The sequence below is a fragment of the Chrysoperla carnea genome, chromosome 1 (genome assembly GCF_905475395.1).
Source record: "Chrysoperla carnea chromosome 1, inChrCarn1.1, whole genome shotgun sequence".
Classification (NCBI taxonomy): domain Eukaryota; kingdom Metazoa; phylum Arthropoda; class Insecta; order Neuroptera; family Chrysopidae; genus Chrysoperla; species Chrysoperla carnea.
In genome coordinates this window covers 6106669-6127363 of record NC_058337.1, presented here as the reverse complement: position 1 = coordinate 6127363, position 20695 = coordinate 6106669, and the positions used below count along the sequence as shown (strand labels likewise).

Sequence of the window (20695 nt, the reverse complement as noted above, 5' to 3'; positions counted from 1 at the left end):
GGTCCGTAGGACCCATCTTGTAAACCGAGATAGAACAAAAGTACGTATGTAAAAAATGTTCCTTATCAAAAATTCAACAAATTGTTTGAAACATTTTTTCGTTAACATCACTGTTTACCCGTGAGGGCGCCAATTAGGCGGAAATTTTATAATATGTACTATACTTGATTATCATTTATGTATGTGTCACATGTTTGTATGTGTAATGTGATAAAGAAATCAACACTGATAATGCATGGTATTTCAACAATTAACTCAGTCAATTGTCTGTTTTCACTTGTTTTAGTATAAATGAAATTAATTCTGAATAACTCTTCTGGCAGAGTCTCAATTCTTGGAATTATTCCGACTTATTACGTCTTATTAAGAATAATTTCGACATTATAAGACTTTTTCAGAGTTTTTAAGAGAAAGTAAAACTTTGAGAAGTGTTATTCAGACTTAATAACAGTTTCTTTTTCCCATAAGGGAGTGTAATAAAATATAAAAAATATTTCTGCCGGATAAGGCAGACCTATGTCGATTTATACCTATCGTTAAATAGTATTGATTTATACGCAAAATTTCGAAAGCCATGTAAGTGCAGTTTTCTGTCACGGGCACCTCGCTCATTAGTTATTAATATGGTGCACCTAAAATACTACGTTTACACTGATAAGTTAAAAAATTAAAATTAAAACTAAAGAGAAAATAAATTTTTTCAACATTTATTTTTACAATTTATACAAAATTTCCTTACAACTAAAATATTTTCTTAGAAAATATATTTCAAAAAATAAATACAATTTTTAGAAAACAACTTGTTTCCTCAATTATATTTCGTTATTAATAGGATTTGTTTCTACATTTTCCACATTTGCATTTGTTAATAATTCATCTGTTTTTGTCTCATTTATTGTTTCAGTATTTTTGGCACTTGTTATTTCATTATTCAAATCATTTCCCATTTCTTCATTAATTTGTGTTGTTGTTTCAGTTGGATTTTTAGCACCTAGACGATCTCGAAGTCGTAAACGTCCTAATCTGATTCTCGCACGTGTGTTTTCTTCATTTTCATTATGAGATAATCGTGGCCTTAAATGTTCCTCATTGTGTGTTGTAATACGTCGTGATAATGGAATTCTTTGCCTATGACTTGGATGTCTTCGACTTCCAACTATTGCATTGTTTGCATTTTCTTCAGGATTTGTTTCACCTACTAATAAAAATAATAATTCAATTTTTTATGGACCCTCAATTTCAAAAAAAACTGTCGAAAAACTGGATTTTTTAAAATAAAACCTTTGGTGTTCTCTAAACCTGTATAAAATCAATTCATAAAAGTTTTACGTGGGATGAAAGGACGCCAAAAAGAGTTTTTTGAGAATATCTTCTTACCCTCTATTGGATATACGTATAGAGCATTGTTTAGTTAAAATAAGTATAGAGCATTGTTTTTTATTAAAATCGAATTTGCTACAACTCTTGTCAGAACTTTTTTATTTCACCTTTTCGAGAAAATTGAAAAATAAAATTTGTTTCATATTATTTGACACTTTCCGGTAATGTAGAGCAATTAATTTTGTAGAACGATCTTATTTCAGTAGAATTTTGATGAATCTGCTTAGAAGTATCGAGAAAAATCAAAATCACGATTTCATTTGAAAGATCTTGAATTTAAAACAGTTGTGGTCGAAACTCCTCTTTCAAATCCTTATATTAAATCTTTGCACCTCTGACTACAAATATTTTAAATCAAGATCCTTCAAATGGTATCAGGGCTTTGATGCTGTGTTGATGTTGTGATACATCGTAACTTACAGAAATAAAGCGTAGAAAACCAATTTTAGGTTTATGTTTAGATTAACAAATTTTTAGGTATGAAGTATAATTAAAAAATATAAAATCAACGAGTATGGATTTTACATAAACTAATACATATTTATTTTACATGAGCAATTATTGAATTTATACTTCTTTAGGCACGTTATGATTAAATTATGAGAGCGAATTTTTATGATGCGCACGCACAAGGGACGCGAAAACTACATGTTGAAGTTACTTACAATTGTTTAACACCATTCACAATATAGATCATGAAGGTTATAAAGAAGGAGAACGATCGATACGTGTTAAAGCATTAGCGCGTCTGTCCCTGAAAATTTGTAGAATTTATAGTTAGTTCATTTTTCAGCCACCAGCCGCGCTGTCATCAAGAAGTAGTATCTGCGAAGTTAGCTGTTTATGAGTACAAGTAGATGAAGTTAGTTGCATAATGTACAAATTGATATATCATTTCAAATTAGCGCACAACAGCCCGCTTTTATTGATACTACTTAGCGGTCGCAGCGCCTCACTTATTTTATCCATATTTCGGGGACAATATTTTCTATAGCGATCGTTCTCCTTATTATAACCTTCATGCTTTGAACTATAGTTAATAAAAACATTGTGAAGATTGAACATTGTGAACTATTAAACTAACCTAAATTCTCTGGTTCTACAATTAATGTTGATGGTGCTGTTGTTACTTTACGTGATGCAAGACGTTCTTCAAATTGATTAATTCGTTCTTGTAATGTGGGTGGCTCATTGGTCTGTTTCAAACGACTTGCAACCTTGTTAAATGTACCTTGAATGTCTTTTATCTTATTTTGGGCTTCTTTTGGATTCTGTCTATGAATCACAACAAATTCTTCAACTTTTTGTTGTGCTTCTGCTACAAGATCATCAATTTGTTTATCTTGCGTACCACTTGACTTTCTTGTTGCTCCAATCAGTTTTTGAGGCCGTGCTTTTCGCTCAATGACATTTTTATTAGAGTTAGCTCTTGCCTTTGTATTAGTTGCAGCAACTAGATTTGCATTTTCAGCAGGTTTTATTGTAGTAGTTGCTGTTGATTCTGGATTACCCTCAGCTACAATTGGTTCTGGTGCATCAGTGAGAGTTTCAGTGGCGGCTTTGTTTGTAGTTTGAATTATTTCCGTTTTGGGTGTAGTTATTTCAATTTCAGGTTCTTCTCGACGTACTAAAAAACAATTTAAAACTAATAAAGATAACAACTAACTGGGTTGGTTAATTGCTTAAACACCTTGTATATGCTTGAGTATATACTTTTTTTATGATTATCAAGATAATTGTTGCATTCTGTAAAATAATTCATAGAAATATACCGCGGTGTTAATCAATTTAAACGAATCAGTTAAATATTTCACCAACGCAATTATTTTGGGAATAATAACCCAAGTAAAAATCATTCTTTATAGAATAACAAGGAACTTTTGTTTGAAATATTTTTCGTAAACCTATAATAATCCCGGCGGAAAATCCGAAAATCAAAGTAAATATATGCTTGTAACTTACATGATAGTGTGTTTAAATAATATTAGTTTTTAAAAAAGAAAAATTTTTAAATTTAACTTTGTTTTCATAAGAATCCAACAACTTTTGTTTGAAACATTTTTTCGTAAACATGACTGTTTACCCGTGAGGGCGCCAATTAGGCGGAAATTTTATATTATGTACTATACTTGATTATCAGTTATGTATGTGTCACATGTTTGTATGTGTAATGTGATAAAGAAATCAACAATGACTATGCATGGTATTTCAACAATTAACTCAGTCAATTGTTTGTTTTCAGTTGTTTTTCTTAAAATTTGCACGGATACCTATGCTGAAATTTTAACCACATATTCTTTGAGTAAAATTTACCTATAAAAAATTTTGAGCCTTTACATGAAACATTGTTGTGATGCTCATACATCCTTAATTGTGTGACACTCGATACTACCATACTACCTAAAAAATGATTCTTAAAGTAAAATTAAATTACCCCTGTTCGATGGTTCTGGAATTTCTTTTATTATTAAATGTATATCGTGAAGTTTCGCATTCATTTTCATTGCATCACGACAAGTTCTATCTGTAAAGTAAGTATAGGTAATTAATGTGAAATATGTTTAAAATTAAAAAAAAAAAAATATTTACCTTCGATCGAGTTTCCTTTTCTTAATGAACAATAACATTTTTCATTGATTTTATCGAAATATGGTTCGCCATAGCAAGATTTACATATATTTGTACAGTGCCATTCGTTGCTAGTAATTTTATTGGTTGCCTTTATTGCGAAACCTGTAATCAAAAGAAATATATATTACTCAAATATTGTTATTCGTTGTGTGTGTAGTCATGGTAGGGACCATGAAGCTTAGAAGCTTATATATTCTTTATAACCTTCATGGTAGGGACAATAAAATCGATGCCAGCGCTTCCAGTGAAAAATTTTGTCGTTAAAGGGGGCTGTTATTACTAATTTGCAGTTCTTTACATGTTAATGTAATAGAAATGTCAAATTAAAATTATTGTAAAACACTAATTAATTAAACTTAATGCATTAAAAATTGTAAAAATAAGAAATCAAATTGCACAAATATTATTTTTCAAATGTTATTATAATTATTATCATAATTATTTATTTAAATTTGTGAGACAATAATATTAAATTTTCGCGCTGGAATCTACTTAATCGTTGGAAATGTTAGTAAACTTTAATTTTACTATTAAGTAAGCGTAGAGTCCCCCTTATTTGTTTAGAAATGAAAAAACTATGTACAAAATACTTAATAATTTATTTTAATCGAGACTTTCAAAAATAAAAATTGATAATAATCATTTATTCAAGAAAAAAATGTTCAACTTAATGGATTCTTTTTATATCATGTATATATGAAATATACATAGTATATTAAGTTTAGTCCCAAGTTTGTAACGCTTAAAAATAATGATGCTAGGAAAAAAATTTTGTCATAGGTGTTCATAGAATCACCTAATTAGTCCATTTCCGGTTGTCCGTCCGTCCGTCCGTCTGTGGACACGATAACTCAAAAACGAAAAAAGATATCGAGCTGAAATTTTTACAGCGTACTCAGGACGTAAAAAGTGAGGTCAAGTTCGTAAATGAGCATCATAGGTCAATTGGGTCTTGGGTCCGTAGTACCCATCTTGTAAACCGTTAGAGATAGAACAAAAGTTTGAACCACGAACTTGACCTCACTTTTTACGTCCTGAGTACGCTGTAAAAATTTCAGCTCGATATCTTTTTTCGTTTTTGAGTTATCGTGTCCACAGACGGACGGACGGACGGACAACCGGAAATGGACTAATTAGGTGATTCTATGAACACCTATGACAAAATTTTTTTCCTAGCATCATTATTTTTAAGCGTTACAAACTTGGGACTAAACTTAATATACTATGTATATTTCATATATACATGGTATAAAAATGTTCCTTATCAAAAATTCAACAAATTGTTTGAAACATTTTTTCGTAAACATCACTGTTTACCCGTGAGGGCGCCAATTAGGCGGAAATTTTATAATATGTACTATACTTGATTATCAGTTATGTATGTGTCACATGTTTGTATGTGTTATGTGATAAAGAAATCAACCCTGACTATGCATGGTATTTCAACAATTAACTCAGTCAATTGTTTGTTTTCAATTGTTTTTTATTTTGGATGAATAATCCTGGGAGTATAACAAATACGTTACAAAAAAAAAAAAAAATTGAAAAAAAAAACCTTTTTTATTTGCCTCATGGGGTATATTTTTGGGACTAAAATAAAATTATAATTCCAACAATTGATTCGGTATTCTATTTAGGTATAAATAAATAAAAATATAAAATGACTTACCATGAGTATTATATACACCACCACATAACGTAATTAGAACACATAAAGATATTTTCAATCTCATTTTACTTAGATTCGATAATTAATTAATTGTATTTTATTTTTTAAATAAACTATTTAACATAATTAAAAATTGTAATAGTTTGGACGATTTATATATAGAAATAAGTTTGTATATGTTTAAAATCTTTAAAAATCGCTGACAATGCAACGTAACGTATGTAACATGTTGTTTTGTTTACATTCCAACGCAACCGTAAACAAATAAAAATATTATTTATTAAAAAATAATAAAATAAAAAAGTTTCATTGAATTTTTAATATTAATTGTTTTTATATGAAGTAATTATTACGTACCTACTACCTACATTGAATTGCAAGCTTTGTATTTCATAAGAAATTATGTTACTTTATTTATGTTTAAACGACCTTATTACAACACTAAATCAAAATATATTCAATGTCCCGTCCCGTGCTGTACCTGTGTCTGTGCCTATCCTCTTCAATCGTCAGTCTTCATTTAATGTTTATTAATTTTAACAATCGTATTGGATTTGGTTCCTGAATCATTAATTATACATATTATTAAAAATAAGTAGTTAATATACAGCGTGTTGTGACACACAAACAGTGACGGATTTAGGCTTGCTGCCGCCCTAGGCCCCGTTCGATGCGCCGCCCTTTTTTGATAGAATGAATTTCATTAATTTTGATCCAGTTTTTTATTTTAAAGTAACTTAATTTATTGAAATATAATTTTTTAAATATTACTGATAAACAAGACAGATAAATATATAAATAAACTTTAGACAGATAAATAATTCATATTTCTTTTAATATTAATCAATTTGAAAATTTCTTTTTTCTGGCTTTGGTCCGTGCAAAAACGTCAATTATGTCGTCGTAATTAATTTCTTGGACTAGTTGGGCTTCAATAGATTACTGTCTATATAAGTGCAATAAGTCTATCTTGGCCCATGCTTGCGCGTAAATAGGTTTTTACCAGTTTAAGAGTAGAAAAAGATCTTTCTCCTGAACAATTTGTAGCCGGAATCCTCAAAAAAATACGGAGAGCAATGTCCACATTCGGATAAACATCTCGAAGATTTCGTGAATGCAATACATTGCATATTTTTTGTGCAAAGCGTACATCTTCCATATTTGCCAAGGAGTCTTTGAGTTGAAAATGTAAATGAATGCATTCATTGCCTAACGTCTCTTCCAAATCATCAGGATACTTACTGATTAGTTTATTGGCAAGATTTTTTAATTCATTCGTGTCTCTTTCAGATAAATTATCAAAAAAATTTTCATAAAGTTTTTCATATGCACTTTTACGCTTGGTCAATTGTACACTCAGAGTATCTAGAATAGGATATTACACATTCTCATTCTTTGTGTTCTTTCATTCACACGCGACTCATCTGGCTGAATTCTTCTGGTTCTTTTGCGTCGATTATCATACCAATAATAATCGTGAACTCCAGATAATGCTTTGGCTTTTTCTTCATATTCAGAAAATTGTTTGTCTCGCATGTCTTGAAGAAATAGAGCCAGAGAACTATAGATCTGAACGACGGATGATAAATCAGCTTGAGATTCGTGAAGCTTCATACACGTGAGATTAATCTCACTAAAAGAACAGAAAGTAAAGAACATTACTCGATAAAGAATATCATTGATCGATTAAAAAATTAACATCTTACCCACACAGATTGAGAAGTAGATTAATGAATTGGATTATAATATTTTTTCTATCGAAATTTTTTTATAAAAACTGTTCTGAACCAATTTTTATAATTGATTGTCTTTACTTTCTTGTGATTCTAAAATTTTGGCATTTCATAAATTTTGCCGCCCTTCAAATTCTGCCGCCCTAGGTCCGGGCCTCACGGGCCTAGGCCTAAATCCATCACTGCACACAAATGTGTTTAAGGGTGATAGATGACATTTTTTAAGATACTTAAACAAAATCTGGACTTGAAACTCTAATATTAATTTAATATTTAATGTGTTTTTATACCCATTGGTATATCGATTTTCATGACAAAATTTGCATTTTACTTATTTTTTAATTATTTTTGTCTTAACTCAAATTTATTACAATAGTTGATTGAAATATTTGAATACATAACTTTATTAAATTATCAGTTTGTACAGTTTTTTACATTCCATAGTGCACTAGTTATAAAAGTTTATTTAATTTTTTTTTGAAAAACTGGACAAATTGATAATTCAATAGTGTTATGTATTCAAATCTCTCAATAAACTTAATAGCTTTGTGTAAAGTCCAAAATAATGAAAAAACAAGTGAAAATAAACAATTGACTGAGTTAATTGTTGTAATACTATGTATAGACAGTGTTGATGACGCAATCGTTTGTTTTTTGACGTCACGTTGATAAAAAAGATATCCACTTTTAAATAGCTACACACACACTGATATTCCCATATTAATCCATACTAAAAAATTTGCACCTAATAAGCGCCCTCGTGGGTAAACAGTGATGTTTACAAAAAAATTTTTCAAATAAAAGTTGTTTATTTTTTTATAAATAACATTTTTTACATTTAAACTTTTGCTCTATCTCTAACGGTTTACAAGACCCAATTGACCCATATTGCTCATTTACGAACTTGACCTCAGTTTTTAGGTCCTGAGTACGCTGTAAAAATTTAATCTTGATATCTCTTTTCGTTTTTGAGTTATCGTGTCCACAGACGGACGGACGGACGGAAAACCGGAAATGGACTAATTAGGTGATTCTATGAACACCTATACCAAAATTTTTTTCGTAGCATGAATATTTTTAGGCGAAACTTTGGACTAAACTTAATATACTATGTATATTTCATATATACATGGTATAATAAAAATTGCGAATATTGTCATGAAAATCGGTATAGGTATGGGTAAAAAAAAATATTCTAAGTAACTATTTTTGACGCTAGACAATATATTAAGAATTAACCCTATTCGCTCCGAGCGTGAATTTCGTTTCCATGACAACGATACACTACTTTAATTATAGAATTAATGGATGCATATATAATTGTGTGGATTGCATTGAAAACTTACATTTAAAATTTAATATTCTTGTTTCACAAATTTAAATAAATAATTACGATAATTAACATTTGAAAAATAATATTTGTACAATTTGATTTCTTATTTTCACAATTTTTAATGCATTAAGTTTAATTAATTAGTGTTTTTCAATCATTTTAATTTGACAGTTTCTATATCATTAACATGTAAAGAATTGCAAATTAGTCATAACAGCCCACTTTATCTCCAAAATTTTTCACTTAAAGCGCTGGCATCGATTTTATTATCCCTACCATGACTACGCACACAACGAATATGTCAATTTGTAGTAGTAGTCTAAGATCCGAATTAGGGTCGACCTTCACCCATCTGTTTACCGAATGAATGTTATTTTTTATGAAGTATAAAATGTTAACAAATATCCCTGTAATGGGTTACCTAAAGAAATGCGGTCAAGACTACTTTTAGTGAAAATATCAAGAGTAAAATCTTTTGAAATTTTTCTCTTACTTGCATATCTAACGAATTTTGGTCATAAAAGTATGTAGCAGCTCAATAGTAAAAGCCATAAGAGATATGCAGCGGCTGAATTGTCGATCTTTTCATTCTCTATTATCCCATATATACAAGTTGAAAATAGTAATTACGTGCATCTGTTAATTCATTGACTCGCATATCTAAATAAAGATAATTTTGTTACAAATACGGTGGCATATGATTGGTCACAAAATATTGGTCAAAAATAATGTTTACAAGCTTTCCAAGTTTTGATATTTATATTAAAAATAGTCTTGACCATATTTTTTAAGGCAACCCGTTACAGGAATATTTGTTAATATTTTACATTTCATAAAAAATAACTTTCATTCGGTAAACAGATGGGTGAAGGTCGACCCTAATTCGGATCTTGTACTATAGGCTTAGTTTAAAGTTCCAATTTCTTTTATTTATCTTAAAAAATGTGACCCCCATCACCCTGTATGACTGTGTAAAATTTCAAATCGTTATTCCAATAAATAACGAAAGTCTTCATTTTAAATCCGACACACTGTACATACCTATATGCAGTGCCGGATTTACCTCTGACGGGGCCCCAAGCAACCTCAGGTTTTTGGGGCCCTCATTGTAAAATACCCCCCGCCCCCCCGAATATTTCAAAATAATGAATAACTAGTTAATTTTGCATAATCAATATATTTTACAGTTAACTTATAATTTACTATCTAAATTACAACTTTTTTCTACTTTTCGCAGTCGCAAATTGATGAATGACATCATCAAAGTCAAGTTTTTCAAGCTTGTCTTTTTCGATAAACAGTAAGCCTAAATCACTAACTTTTTCTCGACACATCGATGAGCGTAAATAATTTTGGACGCGTTTTAATGCACTGAACGATCTCTCCCCTGTACTATTAGCTATCGGTATTGTAAGGAATAGCCTGATGAGACATTCAACATTTGGAAACGCTGAAAACAGTTCATCCTTGAAAATGATTTGGTACAATTCAACAAATGTTTTACGCTCATTTCCGTACACCTGTTTCACATAAATGTGAAAATTTTGGATTTCAGTATAGCGTGTTCAGGATGTAAAAAGTGACATAAATGAGTAAACATAAGTCAAAGTCTTGGGTTTGTAGTATATAGGATTTAAATATTAAATTTAATATTATCATGGTCACGTCGAAAACATTTAGACCTCTATGTACAAATAGGGTGTTTTTTAGACCGCTGTGTGTAGAAGAATGAAAATTTGTACAAATGTTCCTTAAGTTACGTAAGTGTGCACCAAGAAATTAATCCTTAAAGGAGTTAAATGATTGGAAGTTTGTATGAAACTTGGTCAATTTTGAAGAAATGTAAAAAATGATATATGAGCATGGTTCACTACAAAAGTTTCCTGTATTACTATTTTCAAAAAATTTATTCTTCAAGGAAGTGAAAGTTTATATGAAACTATGTCATTTTTGAAGTTAGAAATGTAAAACTTGATATATGAGCTCATTGTTTGAGACAAAAGCTTTAAGCGACTTCAAACAAAAACGGAGGAGGTTATCAATTCGACTGTATTTTTATTGTTAAATCAGAACTTTTGACTGGGTGAACCGATTTTGATGATTCTTTATCTGTTTGAAAGCTGGTGCTTCCCGTTTGGTCCCATTTCATTTTGGTACAGTTCTGACAACGGCATTTATAAGAAAACCATAAAAGTCTTAAATTTGCATTAAGTATGCACGACAAGAGGACGAATAGCTCAATATCACTTCGATGACTCTTTTTTTAGTGACAAGTTAGTGAGTGTACTTCAAAATCACTAAAAATCACAAAATAAAAAAAACTTTTAACAAAAAGAAAACCGACTTCAAAAGGAAAACTTTTCCAAAATATATTAAAATGCACTAAAAAGTAAAAAAATAACGATAATATAATGTAGTTAAAATTATTGTTATTTTTGGAGTCGGTGTCAGCCAAGGAAACAACTCTGACAGAACAGTTTTCTACATTAGCTTGGCTGACATCGATTCCAAAAATAACAATAATTTTAACTACATTATATTATCGTTATTTTTTTACTTTTTAGTGCATTTTAATATATTTTGGAAAAGTTTTCCTTTTGAAATCGGTTTTCTTTTTGTTAAAAGTTTTTTTTATACATTTTTCATACAAATTCATTCTTTAAGAGAGTCCAATTGGGGGTGAAAGATTATATGAAACTTTGTAATTTTGGTGGTGAAAAGGGGATGATAGTTTATATGATAATTCGGCATTTTTGAATTAACGACTTAACCGATTTTAAATATTATTTCATCTATGATCAGTTACAATGCGGAGTTTCTGAGATATCGAAATGTTTGGATCGGTTTTAGTCCGTATCTCAAAAACTATTCTACCAGTCATCAAATGCACCTGATTTTTGTACTTTTTGGGTCAAAATTAACTTATATACTGAGTTTTATCAAAATCGGAGATAAACCAAATTTTTCGATTTTTTGCAATTTTTTAAAAGGAAAAAATCGAGAAAAAAAATTTTTATTTTGGAATTTGATGAAACTCAGTGGATGGGGTAATTTTGATCCAAAAAGTATAACAATCAAGTTAATTTAATGATTGGACCTACAGAAAGTTAGAATGTTAACGAGTATCATGGGCAAAACTTCATTTTCAAAAACAGTTTCCCACCGAAAAATTAAAATCCATAAAATTGTGAACAAAAGGGTGGATAAGTGAGGGCTATAACGTGATAGTCTTTGTTTTATAAAGGAGATTGCCCAGCAAAGCGGGTGGGTATCTGCAAGTATCTTTATAAATTTTGGTTTATGTGTTATTCTGATGTATGAGCTATATTGTTGTACAGTTTCATTCAAATGCATTCGGTAATTTTGCGTGAAAGCGTAACAAAGAAACAAACAAACATCCTTACTTTCACATTTATAATATATAGAGATGGGGATATCAGATATCAATGAAATTGGCTTCATTGGAAAGACAATTAGTTTTATGCAATTATTGTCAGAATATGATTTTGGTCATGCAGCTGATGCGAGACGCGTCCTGACCCATTTTTGGGGCTGGAGCCTAGCCTGTCATTTATTATACAGAGGTACACTGGCTCTTTCTATAATGTAGGAAGTAAATACAGTAGAAAGAGCCGGTGAATTTAAAAAAAATTAACATTTCCGGTTTAAAACATGAAAACTACAATTCACGTTCTTGTAAAATCTCATTGGCATATAAATCGAGTGAAAAACCCTTTAATCTTCATCTTCACAGTCTTCACAGTCTTCATCATGTCTCGTTATTTTTACTGTTATGTGTTTTTACTGTATTTTTTTTACCAACAACCTCTTACAGTAAGTATTTTGATTAAAGTTATAAAAATTAAGTTTGAATATTTTTGGGAACTGATCAAAACTGCTCTACTTACAATAACTTTTTATATTCTATATAATGAGTAATATAACTAGGTAATTTGTGGTTTTACTGTATTTGTTTTACCAACAAGCTCTTACAGTAAGTATTTTGATTAAAGTTATAAAATATTTTTGGGAACTGATCAAAACTGCTCTACTTACAATAACTTTTTATATTCTATATAATGAGTAATATAACAGGTAATTTGTGGTTTTACTGTATTTGTTTTACCAACAAGCTCTTACAGTAAGTATTTTGATTAAAGTTATAAAATATTTTTGGGAACTGATCAAAACTGCTCTACTTACAATAACTTTTTATATTCTATATAATCAGTAATATAACTAGGTAATTTTGACCCAAAAAGTACAAAAATCGGGTGCATTTGCTGACTGGTCGAATAGTTTTTGAGATACGGACTATAATCGATCTAAATATTGCGATATCTCAGAAACTTTGCATCCAATCATTAAATTATCCTGATTTTTATAATTTTTGAATCAAAATTAGCCCATCCACCGAGTTTCATCAAATTCCAAAATAAAATTTTTTTTGCGATTTTCTCGATTTTTTCAAAGGGTCAAACCCTTAAAAAAATTGCAAAAAATCGAGAAATTTTCTTTTTCTCCGATTTCGATAAAACTCAGTATAGAAGGTAACTTTGACCCAAAAAGTAGAAAAATCGGGTGCATTTGATGACTGGTCGAATAGTTTTTGAGATACGGACTAAAATCGATCTAAATATTGCGATATCTCAGAAACTCTGCATCCAATCATTAAATTAACCTGATTTTTATAATTTTTGGATCGAAATTACCTCATCCAGGCTCGATTTTGACTACCATGAGATTGTAAATAACGACTGGTACGAAATTTTTCTACGATTAAAATCGTCTTTCGTGTATATTATTAACAAATTTTTTTTTTTCAGACACAATTCGATATAAAAATGAAAGGGTTTGATGAAGTGGAATCTAGCAATCCCTATTTTAGTTTTAAATATATGAAATTAACAAAAATAAATAAAACACACATGTGCTTTAACGGTCTGGTTGAAATTAAGCGTGAGGATATTTCTGCTGATAAACTAAAAGTAAGATAGATATCCTTTTTTATTATTAAGTATATTTTACTAAAATTAGTAAGTACTAGTTCGACCCGAGAGGAATTCCGCTCCCGTAGTTACCGCAATTCGTGGCTACCCCGTACTAGTGGCTTAAAACAACAAACAACAAATTTCGTAGAAAATTTCGTATTAGGAGAACATGTATTAAAAATAGTAATTATAACTATAGTATTATAGATAGAGTATTAGCAGAGCATCTGTAATAACTAACATGTTTGCCGAATAAACTTATTATTTAAATTTATGATACTTTTTCGTTCAAGTTATTTGTCGAGCGTGTTATTACCTAATCGGTACATTTTTAGACCGTTAGTATATTTTTCGTCAAATCTAGACATAATAAGCTTGAACATGAGTGTTGAATTATGAAATTTGAAAAAAGAATAAGGAAGATAAGTTCAGAACAGAAGAAACTTGCTAGAGTTATCATATATAAGTTATTACAAAATTAGTTCGCACAATTATCCACGTTTTTATTTTTTTTGTTTTTTGAAAATTTTTAGATAAATATTAAAGGCTATCAAAAATATCCAAATGGATGGCAAGTATCACCTCTTATATACCTAGAAAAGAAATTTCTTTGTGAAACCTTTGAAACTGAAAAGATGATCGTTCCAGGTATAATAGCTGCATCGAACTATACCAAAGACAAATGTCCACCAGCAAAGGTAACGATTTTTAATCCAATAACTATGGTTACCATCCCTTGGACAAAAGCATCACTCGTCACCATATATAACTTTTGATCTAGAGGTTGAAATAAGCTTAATACCAAATTTTCATTACAATCGATGAGGTTAATATTTATGGATTTTGTTTTTTCTCTCCTCGTTTATTGAAGTACTCATAGACCGAGAGATGATGGCAAAAAACGTTTTCCCATTTTCAACTGAATGCCTTCTTAATTAATGTGTGCAGAATTGGTCACATTGTCGTCGCTTGGAGAAGAACGAAGTTACCTATTCCACCCACATCATAAAATGTATATATGTAGTTAAATAAATAAAGATTAACAAATAATGATGTGGGTGAACTCTGTTGAGGCATATGTCAGAGAAACGGAGGTTAAACCCCCATTTAATTGTAGATTATATTACCATAAACTTTATTTATACATATAATATTTATATACTCGGCTGTTGTTTTTACCAATATTACGTCATTAAAATGGCAGACAGTATTTTTGAGAGAGAAAAAGTTTTATAATTTAATTTAATTTTATGACAAGAAAGCGTGTTTATTTTGCCGAAATACGTTTTTTTGTGCCTTTTTCTTAGGAAAATCAACATTTTGAATCACATTTTCAATTTAATTAAAAAAAACTAACTTTCATTTTAGGGAGTGTATTCATTCACAAATTATATACCTGATCCAGATAAACTACCCGAAAATATACCTGGTGAACAATGGAAAGTCTCAATAGATGTATTGAATGATGTTCAAATTTTATCAACACTTAATACGTATTTTAATATAATACAAACACGTCCAAATTGGTAACGTTACGAAAAAAAATGATTTTAGGATGGTTTGATTTTGGATTACTCAACGAATGAAGAAGAACGGTCGACACCTGAGAGAGATTGTTATCTCACATCGCGATATTATTCAAATATCTCAACTGTCTTGAAATAAACTCTCGTAACGTTGCCAGAAAAAAATCATCTTTTCAATGTAATGAAAATTAATAGTAAATCAGTGAAAATTACAAATAATGTTTCAATTATTTTAATACCCTAAATACCCTTTTAAAATTATAGAAATTTAAACTAAAATTATTCAACCTGTGTATGAAATATCGTGAAATTTTTAACTTCCCGCTAAGAAAATAGGGAAGTTATTGTTTTCACCCCGTTTTGCCAAAATCGAGTTTTCATCAGATCTCGACGTTTTAAGGTGTCAGGAAGCTTCCCTGATTACTTCCGCGAGGGTGTCTGTATGGCTGTATGTATGTATGAGTGTGTGTGTGTGTGTGTGGATGTAGTTAAACCTCTCATAACTTTTGAACGGCTTGTCCGATTTGATCGCGGTTGGTGCCATTCGAAAGGGCTTGACCAAACTTAGATTTTGAGACCTATTTGAACCAATAGATTTCGAGAAATCTCAAAAAAACTGCAAAAAAAAATTTTTTTTTAAGTGGTTTTTTTTAAATAACTTTTTAACGGCTGTATCGATCAATTCCAAAAACTAATCAGCTCTCAACATCAAAAAACCACGTCGATCACCACCAGTCCGGTCAAAATCGGTTGATTCGTTCGTGAGTTATCGTTGACGAAAGAAAACCCAAAAAAGCGTTTTTTCGGAATAACCCCAAAATTTTTTGTTCTATCAACTGAAACTTAAAGATTCTTCATGAAGCTTCAAAAACTGCGTCGAATGTCACCAACCGCGTGAAAATCGGTTTATTCATTCTAAAGTTATCGCGATTTGAAAATTTAAAAAATAGTGTTACTATGTAAAAATTTAATCAGATTTTAGTCTAAGATCACATCTAATTACAATAAAATGCGAGTGGATATAACATCAGAATAGATAAAAATTTTTACACATTATGAGTCAATATTTAGCGGGAAGTTACAGGGATGACCTGCAGGGTCAACCGTTTTCCAAATTTTTTTTTTAAATTTCACCTTTGCTAAGTTCCATCTGATTCTGGTAACTTTTTATTATTGTAGATGACTTTAGACATTAAGTCTGAAAAATATAATTAAGGATATGACCTGTTTATATTTTATAATAATAATCAACACGCTCGGCCCGTTAATTCACAGGATTTAACCCCAGCTTAACTCACAGACCATCGTCTCTGAATGTTAATTATTTAGATAATTCGTAAAATCGTTCTCGCACAAACTTCAAAATTTGACGGTTGTTACACTGGAAATGGCACATATTGTATAAATGAAAATAATTTAAGTTAATGAAAGTAAATTTCTTGAAAAATAATTTTATGTAAAGGTATCGATAAGTACAATTTCATCATAATCCTTTGATGTTGATTGGAAAATAAAATGATATAAATCATTGATAAGATTTTGAAAGGAAATTGAACCAAGCATATGACATTAGGAAATTGATTTTGTAAATGACAATCTTTAGTATTTATTTACCTGGATACCTTGAATATACCAACAAGAATAACCTATTTTTGCTGGCCAAAATATAATCTTGCTGCTATTTGTGGCAATAACAGAAGGCAAAACGTCTTTTTCGAAATTAAAATAACTAAAAAATTAATCGAAATCGGTTGGCATGATACTGAGTTATAATTAGTAGTTATTAGCAAATTTAAGACTTATATGGTTTTCACATGAATACCATTTACTGGAGTAAATCTAAGCAAAAAAAGGCTGTTATATGGATTAAAAGTTCGAGCAGCGAAACTTTGGGGTTTTTCTTTTCACATCAAAATAAGTATTTTTTGAAATTTTTTACTTTCCCAGAGTGGTGCAACATGTTTAAAAAACAAAATGGCGTCAAAAATGGAATTTTTTTCAGAAATTTTATCATTTTTATTTTATATTCGCAAAAGGGGACATCGGTGAATATCCAAATTTGGTAGGTTTTTAGTCAATGTTAAGAACTACTCCTCATATTTTTTGGGGGGGTTTCGTCCCTTCCCCTCCCAGTTATATATACTTGTATACATACATATGGTAAAACAGTTCATTTGACTGTAACTTGAAAAATGTTTGATTGATTTTAATGAAACTAATATCAATAGTAGGTTTCTTACTTACAACTTTCGGTTAAAATTTTAGCGAAATCCGTTACATAGTTCGGACAAAAATTCCAATTTAGTAAATTGTTTAAAATGGCTGCCATTTTATGCCATTTTGTCCTACGGGGTTAAATTTTTTTTTAAATTGTAGTTTTTTTTATTATCTTGCGATTTTATAATAAGTGGCTTACCCGTAAAATGACTCCTTGATCTATATTTTTGCGAAAAATGGAAAATTTAACACTTTCTGGAAATAATTGTTTGGGGGGTGTATGGACTGGCTTTGGGGGGGTTGCACCACTCCGGGAAAGTAAAAAATTTCAAAAAATACTTATTTTGATGTGAAAAGAAAAACCCCAAAGTTTCGCTGCTCGAACTTTTAATCCATACACGAGGCGTAATTTCACTCTACTAATTGTCAGAACTGGACCATGGAAATGGGACCACGCGGGAAGCACGAGCTTTCAAATAAATAAAGTCGGTTACAAATATGATTTCGTTTCTTATTTTCATAATTTCTAATGCATTAAGTTTTAGTCATAGTAGACACATTTTACGCCAAAATTACCCACTGGAAGTGCCCAGCATTGATTTGATTGTCCCTACCATGACTACACATCCAACGGACACATCAAAGAATCGAACCTCTTTTCTTCCCGGAATCTAAAGCATTTTGAAAACAAACGATCGATAAAAAGAAAAAATTAATACATTTTGTTTACAAGAAAAAATTTTTTTATTTTAAATGATTTTCTTAAAAATAAATGAATTTTCTATAACATACAAAAATGTATGTTATTTCTATAACATACATTATTTTTCATAAAATATCGAAAAAAACAGTATATCCCAACATAATTTCATTATCAAAGTAAATAGTAATTGTTATTTTCCAATTTCTTCTTGGGATGTATGGTGGAAGTTTATTCGAATCAACCACAAAATTGGTCAGTACATAATTGTTCTATAGGTAATTGAATAAATTAATAAGTTTAATAAAAAAAATTGGCAGTACATAATCGGTGTGGAACTGAAGTCGTGTGAGTGGGACCCCTGTAGTAGTCCACACGACTGACTTCCCAGAGAGGAAAAAAACATGAAAAAAAGGTCTTGTTAGCCTTCATAGATTATTCTTCGAACATGTACTACAGCTTATGCTGGAACGATCATTATCTTCATAGATAAATGATGTGTTTTGAGGTCAAGTTCGTAAATGAGCATCATAGGTCAATTGGGTCTTGGATCCGTAGGACCCATCTTGTAAACCGTTAGAGATAGAACAAAAGTTTTAATGTAAAATATGTTCCTTATAAAAAAATAAAAAACTTTTTTTTTTTGTAAACATCACTGTTTACCCACGAGGGCGTTAAATAGGTGCAAATTTTATAGTATGTATTAATATAGGAATATCAGTTGTGTGTGTGTTGTGTATTTAAAAGTTAATATCTTTTGTTATTTACGTGACGTCAAAAAAACAAACGATTGCGCATCAACACTGTCTATACGATTGCGCATCAACACTGTCTATACATGGTATTTCAACAATTAACTCAGTCAATTGTTTGTTTTCACTTGTTATTATCTCATTTCTTCCCAACGGCTCGATAGGTTTCGACAGTTAAGGTATCGTTATATTTGTCTTAAAAACCCAAGTGCCCTTAGATGGATGTTTTTGGCGCAAAATAATAATACGTTACAGTTATAACTGTTAAAATGATTACAGTTATTAGTATTTCACGAGGTACGACGCGAGGCGAGGTTTTGGTACATACTTGCCTCGCCTCGCTTTTTAAATATGACCATTGCCTCTACCTCGGATGGGGTTGTATGTTTACTATCCTCGCCTCGTTAGAATGATGACTAGCCTCGCCTCGGCCGACTTTAATTGCCACTAATAACTTTAAAATCCAAAAAATTGATACAAATTATTCAATTCGTATAAAACTTACCTTTGGAAAAGGACAAACAAGAACAGTTGGTTGTATAGATGCTAACAAATCTGGCATTACTATTTTGTCGTTGTCGAACATTTGGCAAAAACTCACATTTTTCATTTGGAGTAATGACGTGTCTGAATAGCCATTACCAAGTTTTACAGCACCAACCACACTTACCTTTGAAATGTGATAAAAATTTATTAATTATTTTGAATGAATTTTATAAACATAGTTTTTGTACCAAAATCCTGTTTCTGTCTAGATCATCACGTATTACACTAAATTTTCCATCCAAACCCCAATGAGTTTTATTAACTTTTTTCATTTTTAATTCTTTTAACTTTATGAATGGAGTGTCATCTGCACCCTGCAATTGTTCCCATCCTTTTAATTTTATATCATAAGTGGTCTAAAAACAAAATTTTATATCATTGTAATATTTGCTGGGATTCAATTAAGTCGGGTTTACTTTATTTTGTATTAGTAGAGAGACATGCAGCCTTAATTATTTGATCAACAAAGCATTTTAGGGAAAAAGTTAAAGTTGGTTTACTCGGAGAGAGACATTTTACGAAACCAACACACGCTGAAAGGTACATCACTCAATTCATTCAATTTGTCAATTTTCGTAAAAAAAATTAATCCTTAAATCGTTATTTTATTAGCTTATAAAATAGGACGTCGCAGTTCGAAAATTTCTCTTATTTAAGGAGTTTTTCTAGAATACATAAACAATGCAATCTTTATCAGCAAGGTTTTCAGCCATGGGCTAAGTTTGCAAGTGATAAACGGTAAAATATATGAATACTTACAATCGAATTAACGTAACTGTCACAAAAATAGGATAAAAAAATGAATAGAATTAAATTAAAAAGCATCATGAACAATTTTGAATACAATATTAAAAATATAACAGAACTGATGAATACATTTTTTTCTCAAATAATGGTTTGTCCTTCATTATTGCATGTAAAATTTCTCGGAAAACATTAAAGAACATTAAAACAGGAAATTCATATTTTTTATTTTAACTGACATCAAAAAGAGGACAGTTTGATTTTTCTCCTGTAAGTATTAGTTAAGTATTCACGTTTGTATAAGCGAAATTTTATTCAGAAAATAAGCGAGTTTTTTTTCATTTGTTGAAACTGAAAAATCTTCAAGGTTTTTTAAAATTGCATGGCGGTACTGTTTTAGAAAATTAACAAATTTATTAGACAATTTTCAAAGTACCAAAATATTCAAAGAAACTGCCGTTTTGTTGAATGAA

At 30.2% G+C, this 20695-nt stretch overlaps 2 protein-coding genes across 2 annotated transcripts; one reads left to right on the top strand and one right to left on the bottom strand.

Moving 5' to 3' along the window:
- Positions 1 to 812: 812 nt before the first annotated feature.
- LOC123290633 lies at positions 813 to 5794 on the bottom strand. The gene is made up of 5 exons (XM_044870890.1): positions 5681 to 5794; positions 3970 to 4113; positions 3815 to 3904; positions 2465 to 3007; positions 813 to 1195 (listed from the first exon to the last, which is right to left on the bottom strand). Exons 1-5 carry the CDS (start codon positions 5742 to 5744, stop codon positions 813 to 815), a joined length of 1224 nt encoding a protein of 407 aa, XP_044726825.1. The 5' UTR covers positions 5745 to 5794.
- A 6736-nt stretch (positions 5795 to 12530) lies between these two features.
- On the top strand, positions 12531 to 15413 carry LOC123290936. The gene is made up of 4 exons (XM_044871322.1): positions 12531 to 12580; positions 13573 to 13734; positions 14271 to 14435; positions 15106 to 15413. The coding sequence occupies exons 2-4, from the start codon at positions 13591 to 13593 to the stop codon at positions 15265 to 15267; spliced, it is 471 nt and encodes a 156-aa protein (XP_044727257.1). The 5' UTR covers positions 12531 to 12580; positions 13573 to 13590; the 3' UTR covers positions 15268 to 15413.
- Positions 15414 to 20695: the final 5282 nt, after the last annotated feature.

Excerpts from the sequence above, each read along its gene's own strand:
- LOC123290633 (XM_044870890.1), bottom strand. The coding sequence starts at position 5,744 with ATGAGATTGAAAATATCTTTATGTGTTCTAATTACGTTATGTGGTGGT. Across the intron at positions 4,114-5,680 it reads TGGTGTATATAATACTCATG|GTTTCGCAATAAAGGCAACC; the intron begins GTAAGTCATTTT and ends TTTTGATTACAG. Across the intron at positions 1,196-2,464 it reads TGTAGAACCAGAGAATTTAG|GTGAAACAAATCCTGAAGAA; the intron begins GTTAGTTTAATA and ends TTTTATTAGTAG.
- LOC123290936 (XM_044871322.1), top strand. The coding sequence starts at position 13,591 with ATGAAAGGGTTTGATGAAGTGGAATCTAGCAATCCCTATTTTAGTTTT. Across the intron at positions 13,735-14,270 it reads TTTCTGCTGATAAACTAAAA|ATAAATATTAAAGGCTATCA; the intron begins GTAAGATAGATA and ends GAAAATTTTTAG. Across the intron at positions 14,436-15,105 it reads ACAAATGTCCACCAGCAAAG|GGAGTGTATTCATTCACAAA; the intron begins GTAACGATTTTT and ends CTTTCATTTTAG.